The sequence below is a fragment of the Borostomias antarcticus genome, assembly GCF_949987555.1.
Source record: "Borostomias antarcticus genome assembly, chromosome: 21".
In the NCBI taxonomy this organism is placed as follows: Eukaryota; Metazoa; Chordata; class Actinopteri; order Stomiiformes; family Stomiidae; genus Borostomias; species Borostomias antarcticus.
The window spans coordinates 11,900,822-11,918,321 of NC_140254.1; the positions used below are offsets into that span (position 1 = coordinate 11,900,822).

At 47.2% G+C, this 17,500-nt stretch overlaps 2 protein-coding genes across 4 annotated transcripts in view; both read right to left on the reverse strand.

Moving 5' to 3' along the window:
• Positions 1-4,472: 4,472 nt before the first annotated feature.
• Positions 4,473-11,192, reverse strand: LOC311323465 (bcl-2/adenovirus E1B 19 kDa-interacting protein 2-like protein). Of its 3 annotated transcripts, none has more exons than XM_084455696.1 (10): positions 11,025-11,192; positions 10,600-10,692; positions 9,026-9,222; positions 8,561-8,806; positions 8,195-8,386; positions 7,936-8,038; positions 7,393-7,524; positions 7,082-7,168; positions 6,659-6,757; positions 4,473-5,268 (listed from the first exon to the last, which is right to left on the reverse strand). In XM_084455696.1, the coding sequence occupies exons 2-10, from the start codon at positions 10,641-10,643 to the stop codon at positions 5,244-5,246; spliced, it is 1,125 nt and encodes a 374-aa protein (XP_084311822.1). In that variant the 5' UTR covers positions 10,644-10,692; positions 11,025-11,192; the 3' UTR covers positions 4,473-5,243. The 3 variants fall into 3 exon arrangements, with proteins under 3 accessions (XP_084311822.1, XP_084311820.1, XP_084311821.1); XM_084455694.1 differs by having other exon boundaries at positions 8,921-9,222; XM_084455695.1 differs by having other exon boundaries at positions 6,611-6,757; positions 8,921-9,222.
• Positions 11,193-13,634: 2,442 nt separating this feature from the next.
• The window catches only part of LOC311322813 (exopolyphosphatase PRUNE1-like), a gene marked incomplete at its 3' end in the record, with an annotated part of 15,944 nt that continues 12,078 nt past the window's right edge, over positions 13,635-17,500 (reverse strand). Inside the window, exons 5-9 of the mRNA XM_084454931.1 lie at positions 17,392-17,500; positions 17,090-17,184; positions 14,925-15,086; positions 14,360-14,802; positions 13,635-13,770 (exon numbers count right to left, since the gene is read on the reverse strand). The exon at positions 17,392-17,500 is cut by the window's right edge and continues 50 nt beyond it. Of these exons, the coding sequence (XP_084311057.1) occupies positions 13,635-13,770; positions 14,360-14,802; positions 14,925-15,086; positions 17,090-17,184; positions 17,392-17,500 (945 nt within the window). The remainder of the gene's footprint in view (positions 13,771-14,359; positions 14,803-14,924; positions 15,087-17,089; positions 17,185-17,391) is intronic.

Sequence of the window (17,500 nt, forward strand, 5' to 3'; positions counted from 1 at the left end):
ACCCTATAAGACCTCGCCCAAAAAGGTTCCCCCCCGAGAACCAATCCCAGCGCTTGCTGGAGGGAGAGAGGGAGGGAGGGAGAAGGTAAGAGGGAGGGAGGGAGGAGGGTGAGAGGGAGGGAGAGAGAGCGGGAGGGAGAGGGAGGGAAGGGGAGAGAGAGAGGGAGGGAGGGAAGGAGAGAGGGAGGAGGAGGGAGGGAGAGAGGGAGGAGGGAGGGAGAGAGAGAGAGGGAGGAGGGAGGGCTCCTCTGCCCGTGTCTCAGCACACGGTTGTCTGTTAACCTGGACTCACAAACAATCCAGCCTCTTCCTCTGTTCCTCGCAGGCTTAAATACCACACACACACACACACACACACACACACACACACCAACACACACATCTCTCTGGGTCCACCTGTCAGACCTGCTCATACCAGAAGTGTTTTGATAACTTAACTGCCAAACTCTGTCTCCCTACATTCTGGAATGTTCTCCCCCAGTAGCATGTGTTCCCTTTGTGAGACAGACAGACAGTCAGACAGTCAGACAGACAGACAGACAGACAGGCAGACAGACGCAGGGCTGGGAGAACACAGACGCAGGGCTGGGAGAAGACTGATCCTCCGGCTGATGCTGAGACTCTAGACAGTCTCTTGGCTAATCTCCCGGAAGCGCTGAGCTATCAGTCGAGTGTATCTGTATCTGTCTCTCATAGCAACGTGAAGTGCTAGCGTCTCCATGCCTAGCGGGATAACGTCTCTGTTGTTATGCAACAGGCAACTCTGTGATGTGGTCAGAGGATCTCCATTGGTCCGGCTGTCTCTATGACAACCTACCGTACCGGTTTGAGAAACAGCACAGTGTCTGTAGATTGCATTGTAGTGGGGGTTTGGGGATCGAACCCGGGGTCGTTTGTAAGCGCTCTGTCCAGCAGGCCGGCAGGGCTGTCTCTCGTGGAGATGCAGGGAGCCAGCAGGCCAGGGTGGCTGCAGGGTTGTTGAGGGGAGATAGTGGTCCTATTCATATCACATGTTCTGCCACCTCCTAAAAGAGAACCACCATCTGGTCTGTGTCTCCTCAGTATTAGATTTAGAAGCTTTTGCTATGCACCATCAACGCCTGCTTTGTATTTTTTTGTGTGAATTTGCTCTTTTCTTAATATTTTACCGTTTTAGAAAATGACCCTCTCTCGCAGTTAACTGTTAGTTGTAAACTGGAGAGCTGCTTTCTATAAAATGATTTGTTTTTATTATGTTATCAAAATGTTTACTTTTCCTGTCTGAAAAGTACCCAGAATGCAGTGCTCTCACAGACCCTCCGCGTGGTCACACGCCTAGTCTTAAACAACAGAGTTAAAAGACAAACCTGAGATTATCCGTTGAAAGGGAGACTCAGCATAATCTGTGTTCACTAGTAATCCTGGTCTGTGGTTGAGATGTGACTGTGATGTTTCCAGAGGCTCCATCTTGCTGGTGTTTTTATTGCACGTGTGTGACTCCGCCCTCCAGCCAGGAAGTGCTTCCTGAGCTCAGAGGAGAGGGAGAGGATCTGTGGAAATGTTTTTACCTGCTTCGGGAAATACAATTGATATTTTATATCCCCCTGTGTGTGTCTCGTTTCTGTTCATCTTGTTCTCAAGGTGTGTATGTGAGTGTGAATGGGTGAATGAGGCCATTGTAAAGTGCTTTGGATAAAAGCGCTGTATAAGTGCAGTCCAAGGCTGGTTCACTTACAGAAACAAGAACATCAGCTGAATCTAGGTGTATCAAATGAGAAGACTTCTTCTCAACGAGATTAACCTAGTTATATTATTTAACCTGGTTAAATAAAATAATCACCCAAATATACAAACATACACCCACATGATGGATCTAATCCAGATGTTTTTCTCTAGTTAGGTAGGTAAGGGTGTTGGCGGTATCAAATCTCAACAACTCCACTTCCCTTTAACAATGGGCTGTTCCTATGAACCACTAATTCAGAACCACTCATAACACGCGCACACACACGTTCTCCCTCACGCACGCGCACACACATTTTCTCATGCACACACACACACATGAGGTTAGTATAGACCTGGTTAGTATAGAACCTGAACACAAACCAGACCTGGTTATAGAGCCTGAACATGTACCAGGCCTGGTTAATATAGAGCCTGAACATGGACCAGGCCTGGTTAATATAGAGCCTGAACACGGACCAGGCCTGGTTAATATAGAGCCTGAACATGGACCAGGCCTGGTTAATATAGAACCTGAACATGGACCAGGCCTGGTTAATATAGAGCCTGAACATGGACCAGACCTGGTTAATATAGAACCTGAACAGGGACCAGACCTGCTTAATATAGAGCCTGGACACAGGCCAGACCTGGTTAATATAGAACCTGAACACGGACCAGACCTGGTTATAAAGCCTGAACATGTACCAGACCTGCTTAATATAGAGCCTGAACACAGGCCAGACCTGGTTAATATAGAACCTGAACATGGACCAGACCTGGTTATAAAGCCTGAACATGTACCAGACCTGGTTAATATAGAGCCTGAACATGTACCAGACCGGCTTAATATAGAACCTGAACATGTACCAGACGTGCTTAATATAGAGCCCCAACCATCTACTCTATACCTCTCTCTACTCTGTCTCTCTGTACCTGTCTCTACTCTGTCTCTATTCTGTCTCTACTCTCTCTCTATACCTGTCTCTACTCTGTCTCTCTGTACCTGTCTCTACTCTGTCTCTATTCTGTTTCTACTCTGTCTCTCTGTACCTGTCTCTACTCTGTCTCTCTATACCTGTCTCTACTCTGTCTCTCTATACCTGTCTCTACTCTGTCTCTCTGTACCTGTCTCTACTCTGTCTCTCTACTCTGTCTCTATTCTGTTTCTACTCTGTCTCTATACCTGTCTCTACTCTCTATACCTGTCTCTACTCTGTCCCTATACCTGTCTATACTCTGTCTCTATTCTGTTTCTACTCTGTCTCTATACCTGTCTCTACTCTGTCTCTATACCTGTCTCTACTCTGTCTCTACTCTGTCCCTATACCTGTCTATACTCTGTCTCTATTCTGTCTCTACTCTCTCTCTATACCTGTTTATACTCTGTCTCTCTATACCTGCCTGGTTATCACAGTCTACTCTGCCGGTCTGTCTCTTTCTCTGTATGTTTGTCTGTCTGTATGTCTGATTGACAGCATAGTCAGAACACAGACTCCAGCAGCAGTCCACTCTCCTGTCCACTCTCATGTCCACTCTCCTGTCCACTCTCCAGTCCACTCTCATGTCCACTCTCCTGTCCACCATCTCAAACACACCTCTTAACCTGACTGAACTCAGAACACAGTGTTTATCAAAAACATCACATGCCAACTCCAATAACCCTGACCAATAATAACCCTGTGTGTGTATGTGTGTGTCCAGCCTCTGTTCCCTCTTCCTGTTTATTGAGTTTCCTCACAGTTACCTCACTTCCTCTCCCTGTCAGGGTACCATTTCCTGTGGGCCCAGTGTATTCACACACACACACACACACACACACACACACACTGCCAGGCAGTAGGCTCACCTTCTGGCAGTCTCCCTCCTTTATGAGGTGCTGCTGAGGGAGTCAGGGTGCTGGCGCCAAACAGCCTCTCCTCTCACCTCCTGTCCTCCTCTCCTCACTCCTCCTCTCTCCTCCTGTCCTCCTCCTCTCACCTCCTGTCCTCCTCCTCTCTCCTCACTCCTCCTCTCTCCTCTCCTCTCACCTCCTGTCCTCCTCTCCTCACTCTTCCTCTCTCCTCTCCTCTCACCTCCTGTCCTCCTCTCCTCCTCTCCTCTCACCTCCTGTCCTCCTCACTCTTCCTCTCTCCTCTCCTCTCAACTCCTGTCCTCCTCCTCTCCTCTCACCTCCTGTCCTCCTCCTCTCTCCTCACTCTTCCTCTCTCCTCTCCTCTCAACTCCTGTCCTCCTCTCCTTACTCCTCCTCTCTCCTCCTGTCCTCCTCTCCTCTCTCATCTCCTCCTTTCCTCCTCTCCTTCTCTTCTCTCCTCACTCCTCCTCTCTCCTCTCTGCTCTCCTCTCACCTCCTTTACTCCTCTCCTCACTCCTCTCTCCTCCTCTCTGCTCTCCTCTCACCTCCTTTCCTATCCTCACTACTCCTCTCTCCTCTCTCTCCTCACTCCTCCTCTCTCCTCACTCCTCCTCTCCTCTCCTCTCGAAACATGGACCAGACCTGCTTAATATAGAAACTGAACAGCAGCTCCCAACAACCACCGCCCTGATTCATACATAAACTGCTCTGCAAAACAACCTGACTGCATGTGTGTGTGCGTGTGTGTGTGTGCACGCGTGTGTGTGTGTGTTTGTGTGTGTATACATGCGTGCGTGTCTGTAATGCAATGAGTGTAAGTAATCGCTACAGGCTGTGAAGTACCATACAGTACAAGACAATAGAGTTTATTCAGAAACTTTTCTATTTATAGGATAATTTAACAGGGAGTATTTTGAAATCAAAATCATTCGTCATGTGAGTTATAAACATTAGCTTTGTGTATGGGACAATGGACAGGTCTGTGAGACAGAAGATAGACCTGTACTTCTCCTGATATAATGTTTACCATCAGTCTACGTCCATAAAACAGTGGCAGGCCAGACAGTGTGAAGTTTTATTGTTACGGGTTAATCTCTTTGATAACTTTTTTTTTGCGAGAGGCCTGTCCAAGACGGCCTGTGAGTATCTTATATCATTGTACACAGTTCCTGTGTCTTGTACATAATGAAAAATAACCTTGAATAAACATCCTGGAAAAGAAGGCAGACAGTAGCAAAAGAATATCCCCCAAACGATCATCTAAAATAGTCCAACAGAACAGAACACGTGCTCCTTACACAGTATGTCTCTGGTCCAGACCAGAACCGGGCCTTCGGCAGGGGTCCAACTGCACCCCTGTCAGTCAGCCCGGTGACGCCATGGTAACATGGTGACTGACAGTTCATAAACACGCTTTTTAAATCTCTCTGACCCGACACACAAACAGGGACTTCGGCCATCTTGTGGATTGGTAGTTTCAGTCCTGCGTTTTAAAATGGAGGATGTCTTCTTAACGTTGTCAGTTCCAGCCCCTGTGGAGTCCAGGTTTTTAATGTTATATGATCGTCACGTAAACATCCCGGTCCAGAGTCCAGTCCCACCACGGGCTGTACCAGAGGTCAAGGTTTTCATCCGCCATCTTGTGTGACCACTCTGGACCTGCTGTCCCAGAGACCAGTAGTGAGCATCAGCTACCCGGGTTCTCATCAAACCTGGAGGAACAAACAGAACACATGACCTGTTAGAACCTGACCAGTCACAGCAGAGAACACACAGCCTGTTAGAACCTGACCAGTCACAGCAGAGAACACGACCTGTTAGAACCTGACCAGTCACAGCAGAGAACACACAACCTGTTAGAACCTGACCAGTCACAGCAGAGAACACATGACCTGTTAGAACCTGACCAGTCACAGCAGAGAACACGACCTGTTAGAACCTGACCAGTCACAGCAGAGAACACACAACCTGTTAGAACCTGACCAGTCACAGCAGAGAACACATGACCTGTTAGAACCTGACCAGTCACAGCAGAGAACACACAACCTGTTAGAACCTGACCAGTCACAGCAGAGAACACACAACCTGTTAGAATCTGACCAGTCACAGCAGAGAACACGACCTGTTAGAACCTGACCAATCACAGCGGAGAACACACAGCCTGTTAGAACCTGACCAGTCACAGCAGAGAACACTCGACCTGGATGTACTGTACAGGATAGGACGCACTGCACTCACATACTGTCACACCGCACACACACACACACACACACACACACACACACACACACACACACACACACACTCACATCACACTGACTGCACTACTTTTTCTATATTGTTCTTTTTCTCAGCTCGCCCTTTGTTTTCCTATAGCATCTTTACTCGCTCTTTGCTCTGTCCTGTCTCTGCTCTGTCCTGTCTCTGCTCTGTCCTGTCTCTGCTCTGTCCTGTCTCTGCTCTGTCCTGTCTCTGCTCTGTCCTGTCTCTGCTCTGTCCTGTCTTTGATCTGTCCTGTCTCTGCTCTGTCCTGTCTCTGCTCTGTCCTGTCTCTGCTCTGTCCTGTCTCTGCTCTGTCCTGTCTCTGCTCTGTCCTGTCTCTGCTCTGTCCTGTCTCTGCTCTGTCCTGTCTCTGCTCTGTCCTGTCTCTGCACTGTCCTGTCTTTGCTCTGTCCTGTCTCTGCTCTGTCCTGTCTCTGCTCTGTCCTGTCTTTGCTCTGTCCTGTCTCTGCTCTGTCCTGTCTCTGCTCTGTCCTGTCTCTGCTCTGTCCTGTCTCTACTCTGTCCTGTCTCTGCTCTGTCCTGTCTCTACTCTGTCCTGTCTTTAAACTGTCCTGTCTTTGATCTGTCCTGTCTCTGCTCTGTCCTGTCTCTGCTCTGTCCTGTCTCTGCTCTGTCCTGTCTCTGCTCTGTCCTGTCTCGTCCTGCTCCCTGTCCATGTTGTCTCCATGTTATGCACCACGACCGAAAGCAAATTCCTGGTACGTTGAAAAACGACATGGTAATAAAACGAATTCTGATTCTGATCAGGGGGGAGGAGTCACACAAACTGACCCCAGACCAGCGTTGACTGCTGTAGGATGGAGGACTGAGGACACTCACTGTCTGACGACGTCTGGGATCTGCACACGCTCAGTAGGGATGTACTGGGACAGCTCCTGCAAGCTGGAGATGAACTGGAGCTTCCGGCTGAACTTGGAACTGAGAGAGGAGGAGGAGAGAAGGAGGAGGAGGAGGAGGAGAGAGGAGAGGAGGAGAAGGAGAGGAGGAAGAAGAGGAGGAGGTGAAGAGGAGGGGCAGAGAGGAGAGGAGGAGGAGGAGGAGAGAGAAGGAGGAGGATGGGAGAGGAGAGGAGGAGGAGAAGGAGGAGGAGAGAGGAGAGGAGGAGGAGGAGGAGGAGGAGAGGAGGAACAGGCCAGAGTAATGAGAGGCCAAACCGTATGTTATACGTAATAGTTTTGTGCCTTAATCAAAGTGTTACTCGGTGCCAAACCCCACAGGGACAATGATGATGAAGGTCCTGACCTGATGAAGGGTTTGATGATGGTGATGAGGGCCTTGATGTACCAGGTGGGGTGGACCACATATAAACCCTTCAGGTTCTTCCTCAACCTGGGGGCATACACAGGGCATGACTTATAACAACACACACACACACTACCAAAGGTGTGTGTGTGTCTAGACACGTTCAATCGGCTGAGTCAGGTTTCATCATCCCACTCATCTAGGGGCCTCAGACAGTCCACAGGAAGTCAAACAGGAAGTGGTCTACGTCCCTGTGCCAGCCAATCAAAGCCTACTGCTGAGTCGTCCTGAGTCATCCAATCAGAGCCTACCTTCTGTCGATGGTGGTGTAGCAGTCTCGGAGCCAGCCAATGGTAGGCAGCTTGGTTCTCTGAGCCAGGGCACACAGGTAGATGATGATGTAATCCTCTGACACCATCAGCTCCAACGTTCCCACAACGTACCTAGAACATAGACATTCAGACTGTATACCAAAGCACATTTTGTATTCTAAGGGAGGCCAACAAAATACCAACTTCTTTTAAAAACAAGAAATTCATATTTTGGTCCATGACTCAATAAAGGTTATTTTTTAATTCAGATAGTGCCTCAGATTCTCTTCAGACTGCCAGCCTACACCAGGGATAGCTACTGTGGTTTTTTATTGTTAAGATATTTGTATTACTTTTTTGTGTTACTGTTTATTTGTGTTTATTCCAGGCAAATAAACCCTTACTACCCAGATAAATAGCTTTAAACATTATTTTCTATGGTGGCGGCCTAAGTCTTTTCTACAGTACTGTATATACACACAGTGTGTGTGTGTGTGTGTGTGTGTGTGTGTGTGTGTGTGTGTGTGTGTGTGTGTGTCCTACCTGAAGAGGTTGTCCATGATATACTGATAGTTCTCTACGCTGTTGTCAGGGAGATAGCAGGAGGAGAACACAATGATGTCATTTGTCCTGTCTCCATAGTAACCTAGGGGGCCAGGGCAACAGAAATTTCAAAAATAAAAAGAGCTGCTTGTCCCCTCTACACACACACACACACATACACACACACACGCACACACACACAGCAGCCTATCCCAGCTCTGCCATGTGGACCTGCAGGGCTCTTTGACCCCGGGCTGACCTCCGTGGGACAGGACGCAGAGGTAGGGCTCCAGCACGCTCATGTTGACCTGGCTCCTCTGAGGAGGCTCTCCTGTGGTGAAACAGCGCCACCTGGTGCCCTGGCTGTCCACCTGGTCCTGCTCTAGACAGCCCACCCCGGCCTGGTTCGGCCTGGGACGACACGTAGCCACACCCAACCGCCACAGGTCCTCTGACGGAGAGAGGGGGAGGAGTCAGACGATGACAGATTAACGTGATGTCCTAAATGGAAATAACAGAATTTCCCCTCCAGGATTAATAAAGTATGATTCTCTCTTCCTGTTACATATGAGGGGATGTGGCTGGACAACGTCTCCGTTAGAGGTCGTGACCCCTGACCCCTCACCCTCCACGTCCAGATCGTAGCTGGGGAAGTGGAGGGACTCGCTGTCCGAGGGCGTTTCCATGGCGTCCAGGTCGATGTCCATCCCTGGGTCATCCTCGTCGTCGAGGGACGGGGAAAGCGTGGCGGCGGTGAAGTCGTCGGACACGCTGGACTCGCTGCGGCCCCCCAGAGACAGGCTGAGCGCCGGCGCCGCCAGACGCTTCTTCTTCCCGGGTCGCGACCCCAGAGCCAGGCTGCTGGGCGGGGCTAGCGTGACATCATCAATCTTTAATAGGGCTTATACCTTATCATGACATCATCAATATTATTGTCTTTCAAAATGCTTCAGTTAAATGTAAATGTACATATTCCAGGTCTCACCTGGTCTGGTCTCATCTGGTCTGGTCTCATCTGGTCTGGTCTCACCTGGTCTGGTCTCACCTGGTCTGGTCTCATCTGGTCTGGTCTCATCTGGTCTGGTCTTACCTGGTCTGGTCTCATCTGGTCTGGTCTCATCTGGTCTGGTCTCACCTGGTCTGGTCTCATCTGGTCTGGTCTCACCTGGTCTGGTCTCACCTGGTCTGGTCTCATCTGGTCTGGTCTCACCTGGTCTGGTCTCACCTGGTCTGTCTGCGGCTGAGGTGGAGCTCTCCTCTGAGACGTCAGCGTCACCAGCAGGGGGGCTGGGACCAACACAGAGTATTAGTTATTGATCATTAGATTATTAATTATTGATCGTTAGAGTATTAGTTATTGATCATTAAGTATTCATTATTGATCATTAGAGTATTAGTTATTGATCATTAGAGTATTAGCTATTGATCATTAAGAGTATTAGTTATTGATCATTAGAGTATTAGCTATTGATCATTAGAGTATTAGCTATTGATCTTTAGAGTATTAGTTATTGATAATTAGAGTATTAGTTATTGATCATTGAGTATTCGTTATTGATCATTGGAGTATTAATTATTGATCATTAGAGTATTAGTTATTGATCATTAGAGTATTAGTTATTGATCATTAGAGTATTAGCTATTGATCTTTAGAGTATTAGTTATTGATCATTAGAGTATTAGTTATTTATCATTAGATTATTAGTTATTGATCATTAAGTATTAGTTATTGATCATTAGAGTATTAGTTATTGATCTTTAGAGTATTAGTTATTGATCATTAGAGTATTAGTTATTGATCATTAGAGTATAAGTTATTGATCATTAGAGTATTAGTTATTGATCATTAGAGTATTAGCTATTGATCATTAAGAGTATAAGTTATTGATCATTAAAGTATTTGCTATTGATCATTAAGAGTACTAGTTATTGATCATTAGAGTATTAGCTATTGATCATTAGAGTATTAGTTATTGATCATTAGACAGTATTAGTTATTGATGGAGTATTAGTTACTGATCGGTAGAGTATTAAGTATTGATGGAGTATAAGTTATTGATAGGTAGAGTATCATTTATTGATGGAGCATTAGCTATTGATCGTTAGAGTATTAGTTACTGATCATTAGAGAGTAGACTTAACTGATCATTAAAGTATTAGTTATTGATCATTAGTGAGTATATTAGTTATTGATGGGTAGACTGTTGGTTGCCGTAGCTCTACTCTGTACTAGGCTCTACTCTGTACTAGGCTCTACTCTGTACTAGGCTAGACAGTAGTTAGGGATGGAAACTTGTTTCAGAGACTAGATGTCTAGAATGCAGTGGGCCAGAAAGTGCACATCGGCTACAATGCAAGAGCTGTTATGAAGATAGAGAAAACACACCACAATTAAAAGGTCTTGAACTGACCCCTTTTTTAAATACTTTCTCGCAAGTCAGAATCATGGAGCAAACTATAATAATAAACAAATATTATAAGGGGAAGTCAGTCTGGTGACTTTTTAGTGTGTGCTGTATTATTCTCTACGAGTTATTGACTCGCAGCTGAGCATATGGACACATATACAGACAGTTTGGATAGCTTTTATAAAGAGTTTATTTAATCTCTTGCATGATACTAGGATGTCATTAAAACTTTGATCTGGTCTGTTTGACCTCTGACCTGGAAGTGTCCTCCTTTAGCTCCTCCTCCTCTCTGGACTCCATGGTGATGATGATGTTGTTGTTGTTGTCGTTGTTTAGCTTCCCAACCAATCTACGAAATATCAGATCTTTTCAGTGACCCTGTGAGTGCCCTCTCTGCTGCCCTCTAGTGGCCAGTAGTGGAATCTACTCAGGCTTGTGGGACAGAGAAGCTGCTAAATGCACAGTAGCCTACTGTTCGGCCGATCAGCTGCTTTACATAAAAGCTGTACAGCTATCAGTGAGATGTGACTGTCTGAAACTCTTCACAAAACACGAGTTCCTTCTACTGACTTTCACTTACTGACTTTCAAAGTACAGTGAGTGATCCTCGACCCAGCTAAGAGGAACGCACAACTCAAGCTTTGTTCCAAAACAAATCAACAATGATCAGAACAATGTTACCTTGCTGAGCGCGGTTCTCTGGTCCTCTTGAAAACCTGTCAAACACCCTCCTCTCAGTCCCTGAGCCAGGCTGGCGTTACTGAGACAGTAACACACCTATCTGGCAGCTCCCAGTCAGAGTAACGCTATATGGCTGCGCAGCACTGAGGCGCGTTCACGTGAGGCCTGATCACCTGGCGGGGGGAGGGGGGGGCAAACAGGCCCGGCCCATCCCTGTAACCACGGTAATGTTGCCACACAAGCTCCTGCCTCGGAGGTGAGCGCCTGTATGAGCACGCTCGCCACGGGGAACAGGCTCTGTCCGTCTGGCTTGGCTGGTACCTCTGTATTGTATTGACAGACCATAATAGTCAGATGACGCCTCCTGCAGAGCAGAACATACACCACGTGACCAACAACAAGCTACTGTATGTCATAATGAAACATAGACCACTCAACCAACAACAAGCTACTGTAAGCCATAATGGGTGGAGTTTTGTCTGAATCTCCACGACAGCTCAGGCTGGTCTACAGACAGGTGATGGTGCCACATTTGTCATGTTATTTAATGGTGACATGGAATCCTTCCGATAACCCGGTGACATCTCTTCACGTTTCCTGCTGAGCTGACTTGACACCATATGATATGACACCAGGCTGTTCATATCTGGTCCCATAAACAGCTCCAGTGACGCCCAGAAATGACAGACTCAGCAGGTGACCTTTGGAGTTGACAGAGTCACTCTATCTGTTCCAATATCAACATTTCTCTCTGTGAAGTTTGACAAGTAGAGGCATGGCTAGGGATGAGCGCGCAAACATACACAAACACACACATGCACACACACACATACACACACAAACACAGTGTATGCTGGGAGTAGTGGTAAGGACACACCCTATGAGGAACACAGAGAATGAGAATGTTCTAGAATCTACGTTGTCATTTGAAAACATTCCACTCTCCCAACACCACCACCACCACTCACTACAATATGACCAGCATGGTGCTCACAGAACGAAGAGGAAGCAACATACTACTTGAGGAAAAACTAGAGACCAAAACATTTAGTGAAGCCATCTTTAATTAGAGACGTGTGGTTTCTATTCTAATCTTCTCGTACACCTGGTTTTCTCAGAGACATGGCAGAGCCACAGACACAGCAGATTCTCGTATTGCATAAACAGGAAGAACACCGGCAGCTGATTGTCCTGCAGGAGACACAGATGAGCGTTCGCAGCGGTCAAACAGACGCCGGCACCACGAGGCCCCCGGGTCGCCTGACTGACCTACTGTACAAATTATAAGCATTGGGTGTTTAAGATGACAGGTGATTGGTAGATTGGACAGGCAACCCGCACACCTCAAGAACAAGTTTTTAACCGCCGCGAACATGCAGAGACAGGGCTGTGCACACTGGCAAGAGCCATCTTCTAGCTACCGATTATTAACACTGCCAGGATGTGTCTTGTTATGACATCACCCCGTTATTCAGGGCGTGTCTCATTGTTATGACATCCCCCCGCTATTCAGGACGTGTCTCAGTGTTATGACATCACCCCGTTATTCAGGGCATGTCTCAGTGTTATGACATCACCCCGCTATTCAGTGCGTCTTGTTGTTATAACATCACCCCGTTAAGCAGGGCGTGTCTCGTTGTTATGACATCACCCCGCTATTCAGGGCGTGTCTTGTTGTAATGACATCACCCCATTATTCAGGGCCTGTCTCGTTGTTTTGACATCACTCAGTTAATCAGGGCATGTCTCATTGTTATGACATCACCCCATTATTCAGGGTGTGTCTCGTTGTTATGACATCACTCCATTATTCAGGGTGTGTCTCATTGTTATGACATCACCCCGTTAAGCTGGGCGTGTCTCGTTATGACATCACCCCATTATTCAGGGCGTGTCTTGTTGTTATGACATCACCCCGTTAATCAGGGCATCTCGTTGTTATGACATCACCCCGTTAATCAGGGCATCTCGTTGTTATGACATCACCCTGTTATTCAGGGCATGTCTCGTTGTTATGACATCACCCCGGTGGAAGACAAGGGGAGTGGCTGTTTAAGGGGGAGGTTACTAAGGAAGGAGGTGTTGCTAAGCAGGGTTGCTACTAGAGACATCTTTGGGTTGAAGCTGTGTTTGTGAAACCTGAAAATAAGAAGCCAGGTCAGTGCGTGTCGGTGTGTGAGTATGTTTACAATAAGCCTGTAAAGTAAACTACATATCCCATAATACACTTCAACACCATTAAGGTGTGGAGACAGTCAACAGATTTACCTCTCAACTTCATTCGTGTTGACTTCGGCAAAAAGACAATGCGTCATGCATGTTCAGGTTAAACTGAACTAACAAGAGTCCTGTGATATACCTGAGTACCCAGAACACAACCACTATCAGAACCATGCTAGAACTAGCATCTTCATAAACTAGAGACTATAGCAGAACCAAGCAGGCCAGAACACTTGCCTCCGCGCTGTCTAGATACAGCGTGGAACACAGTAACACACACAACAGCATGGTCCTCCTCCATAGTAAAACACAGGACAGGAAATACATCTTCAGATCAAGTTTCATCTTCAAACACCAGTCCACATTTCCTGATGTGTTCAGTGGCCAGGCTCAGTTTTGGTATCCACACAGATTCCAAGTCTGGGTGGGCGTGGCCAGGATGAGGACAGGGGGGTTGGATGTGAGGAAAGACAGCAGGTTCGGGAATGGAACAGAGCCACTGGCTAGAAAAGGACTTCCATGCAGACTAGCAGACAGGAGGTTCAGAGATTTATGTCCTGAACAGTGAACACTGGAATGACGCTGTGGTGACAACTCCACAACAAGCTGACCTACAGCTGTAGCACCACACAACCGCTCTGAATGCACACAGACTGGAGGCTGACTGTGTCTGCATGTATCAGTGAGAGAGAGAGAGAGAGGGAGAGAGAGAGAGCAGAGGTCACCGCTGGGAGTATATTTAGAGATGTGACTCAGACTCAGTTGGTTCTCATGACTGAACAGTGTTGCATCTGTCTCTCATTTTTCTCTCTCACTCTCTTTCTTTCTCTACTCATCTCTCATTTTACTTTAATGTCCTCATATTTGACTGAGGGAGCTCTCTCTCTCTCCAGGCACCAAGGAGGAGCCCTTCATACACTGCATCATTGTTGTTGTTGTTGTTGTTGTTGTTGTTATTGTTGTGATGTGCAGCCAACCACACTTCAATCAGGATCAGGGAGTCCTAGGAGAGGTCAAAGTTCAGGCTGAAGGCAGAAGAGGATTATTGCTCCTCCTCCCCCGCCCGCCCCCTGCCCCTCCCCCTCTCCCCCTCCCCTCCCCCCAGGTGGCTGAACCTCTCCAGGATGGCGTCGTGGTTGAAGCAGCCCAGCCCGGCGTCCAGCGGGCTGCCCTCCACCAGGCTGTTCATGGGCGTGGGCGGCACGCCCCCCTGGTCCTCCTCCCCCACGCCTGCTCCTCCGCCCTCCTCCCCCAGCAGACGGCGCCGGTGGTGCAGGGAGGCGGAGTAACAGCGGAGGCGTGGCTCCCCGCCCCCGTCGGAGGAGCACGGAGACAGCGACTGGTGGTCTGAGTGGTGATCCTCTAGCTCCTCCCCCACCTCCTCGCAGTGCACCTGCTTCCTGTCCCGCTCCACCAGGAAGTCTCTGAGGACGGGGAGGAGCTTCTTGCGAGAGGCGAGGGCATTGCCCTGATGATAGGCTTTGATGTCCTTATAAGGGCTGCTGGCCGGCGATAGGCTGAGAGACAGGGAGTGGGCGTGCTCTAATGCTCGGCTTACCTGAGGGGCACAGACCAATCAGAACAGACACAGCAGGAGGGAACCAATCAGAACAGAGTCTTTGTGCTGGTCTCTACTATTCCCTTTAAATGTAAATGTTGTGGCCAGGCTGCAGTTCCTACCTCCTCCCTGTAGAGGGTGCTGGAGCTGTATACAGCCAGCTGGCGACAAGGCTCGCCGCAGCCCTCGCTGAAGGAGATCGTCATGGCGACCAAAACGGCCAGGCGGTGCTTGTGACAGAACTCACAGAGCTCCTGCTGTAGGGTCCTCCTCTGCAGGAACAACTGACGGAATGCAACAACAAACAATAAACAACAAAACAACAACAGAAAGCAATAAACAACAACAACAGAAAGCAATGAACAACAAAAACAATAACAAACAAAAGTCAGAACAGTGCATTGTCGTGTATGGGGAGACTCTGGGTAGATTCTGAGAGGACCGAGGCGAACTTCTGAACTGCTATAACTAACTTCCTCCTGTAACTAACTTCTTGCTGGTACTAACTTCCTGCTGTAACTAACTTCCTGGTGTTACTGACTTCCTGCTGTAACTAACTTCCTGCTGTAACTAACTTCTTGCTGGTACTAACTTCCTGCTGTAACTAACTTCCTGGTGTTACTGACTTCCTGCTGTAACTAACTTCCTGCTGTAACTAACTTTCTGTTGTTACTAACTTCCTGCTGTAACTAACTTCCTGGTGTTACTAACTTCCTGCTGTAACTAACTTCCTGCTGTAACTAACGTCCTGCTGTAATTAATTTCCTGGTGTAATTAGCTTCCTGCTGTAACTAACTTCCTGGTGTAATTAACTTCATCCTGTAACTAACTTCCTGATGTTACTAACTTCCTGCTGTAACTAACTTCCTGCTGTTACTAATTTACTGGTGTAATTAACCTCCTGCTGTAACTATGTTCCTGGTGTTACTAACTTCCTGCTGTAACTAACTTCCTTCTGTAACTAATTCCCTGGTGTAATTAGCTTCCTGCTGTAACTAGCTTCCTGCTGTAACTAACTTCCTGGTGTAATTAATTTTGTGCTGTAACTAACTTCCTGATGTTAATAACTTCCTTGTGTAACACACTTCCTGCTGTTACGAACATTCAGCTTTAACTAAATTCCTGCTGTTACTAACTTCCTAAATACTATTTGGAAGTACTTTATGCTGAATGATCTGTTTTAACCATTTTTTTTCCTGTACAGGTACCTTTTAGGGACGAGCATCGGAAATTAGCTTTAGCTAAAAATGCCATGGTGTTGCACGAATAATTTATTCATGTTTAATGCATCTGTCCCTGCCAAATAAACAATAATTGTAACTACCTTCCTGCTGTAACTAACTTCCTGCTGTTACTAACTTCCTGCTGTAACTAACTTCTTGCTGTTACTAACTTCCTGCTGTAACTAACTTCCTGGTGTTACTAACTTCCTGCTGTAACTAACTTCCCGCTGTAACTAATTTACTGCTGTAACTAATTTCCTGGTGTAATTAACCTCCTGCTGAAACTAACTTCCCGATGTTACTAACTTCCTGCTGTAACTAACTTCCTGGTGTTACTAACTTCCTGCTGTAACTAACTTCCTGCTGTAACTAGCTTCCTGCTGTTACTAACTTCCTGCTGAAACTAACTTCCCGCTGTAACTAACTTACTGCTGTAACTAATTTCGTGGTGTAACTAATTTCCTGGTGTAACTAATTTCCTGGTGTAATTAACCCCCTGCTGTAACTAACTTCCTGATGTTACTAACTTCCTGCTGTAACTAACTTCCTGGTGTTACTAACTTCCTGCTGTAACTAACTTCCTGCTGTAACTAGCTTCCTGCTGTTACTAACTTCCTGCTGTAACTAACCTCCTTCTGTAACTAATTTCCTGGTGTAATTAACCTCCTGCTGTAACTAACTTCCTGCTGTTACTAACTTCCTGCTGCAACTAACCTCCTGGTGTTACCAACTTCCTGCTGTAACTAACTTCCTGCTGTAATTAATTTCCTGGTGTAATTAGCCTCCTGCTGTAACTAGCTTCCTGGTACAATTAACTTCCTGCTGTAACTAACTTCCTGCTGTTACTAACTTCCTGTTGTAACTAACTTCCTTCTTTAACTAGCTCCCTGTTGTAACTAACTTCCTGGTGTAATTAACTTCCTCCTGTAACTAACTTCCTGATGTTACTAACTTCCTTGTGTAACTAACTTCCTGCTGTTACTAACTTCCTGCTGCAACTTACTTCCTGCTGTTACTAACTTCCTGCTGTAACTAACTTCCTGCTGTAACAGGAAGTTCTGTACCTCCAGGGTCATGTAGACGGTGCAGACAGCCACTCTCAGGTCTCCCCCGGAGACAGTCTTCATGTCCTTAATAAGGATCTGCTCCGTGGACAGACCTGAAGCACACACACACGCACTCACAAATAAACACACACACACACACACACACGCACACAGACAGACACAGGAAGCTCAGCTGGTGCAACACAGATCACTATACAATCCATGTAGCATGAAATCCCTCCACAACGATGAGGGTTACTGGTGCTACTGTATCCAGGTCAGAGGCCAGGCAGTGACCTACTCCCTCCACTCTTCCTCACCTGAGAGGTCAAACCTGGCGTTGTGTAGGGACTGGAACAGGGCGCCCCTCGGTGGCAGGTCTGGGAAGCGCTCCTCCAGAAGGCGGGTCATCTGGCTGTCCCTGGGCGT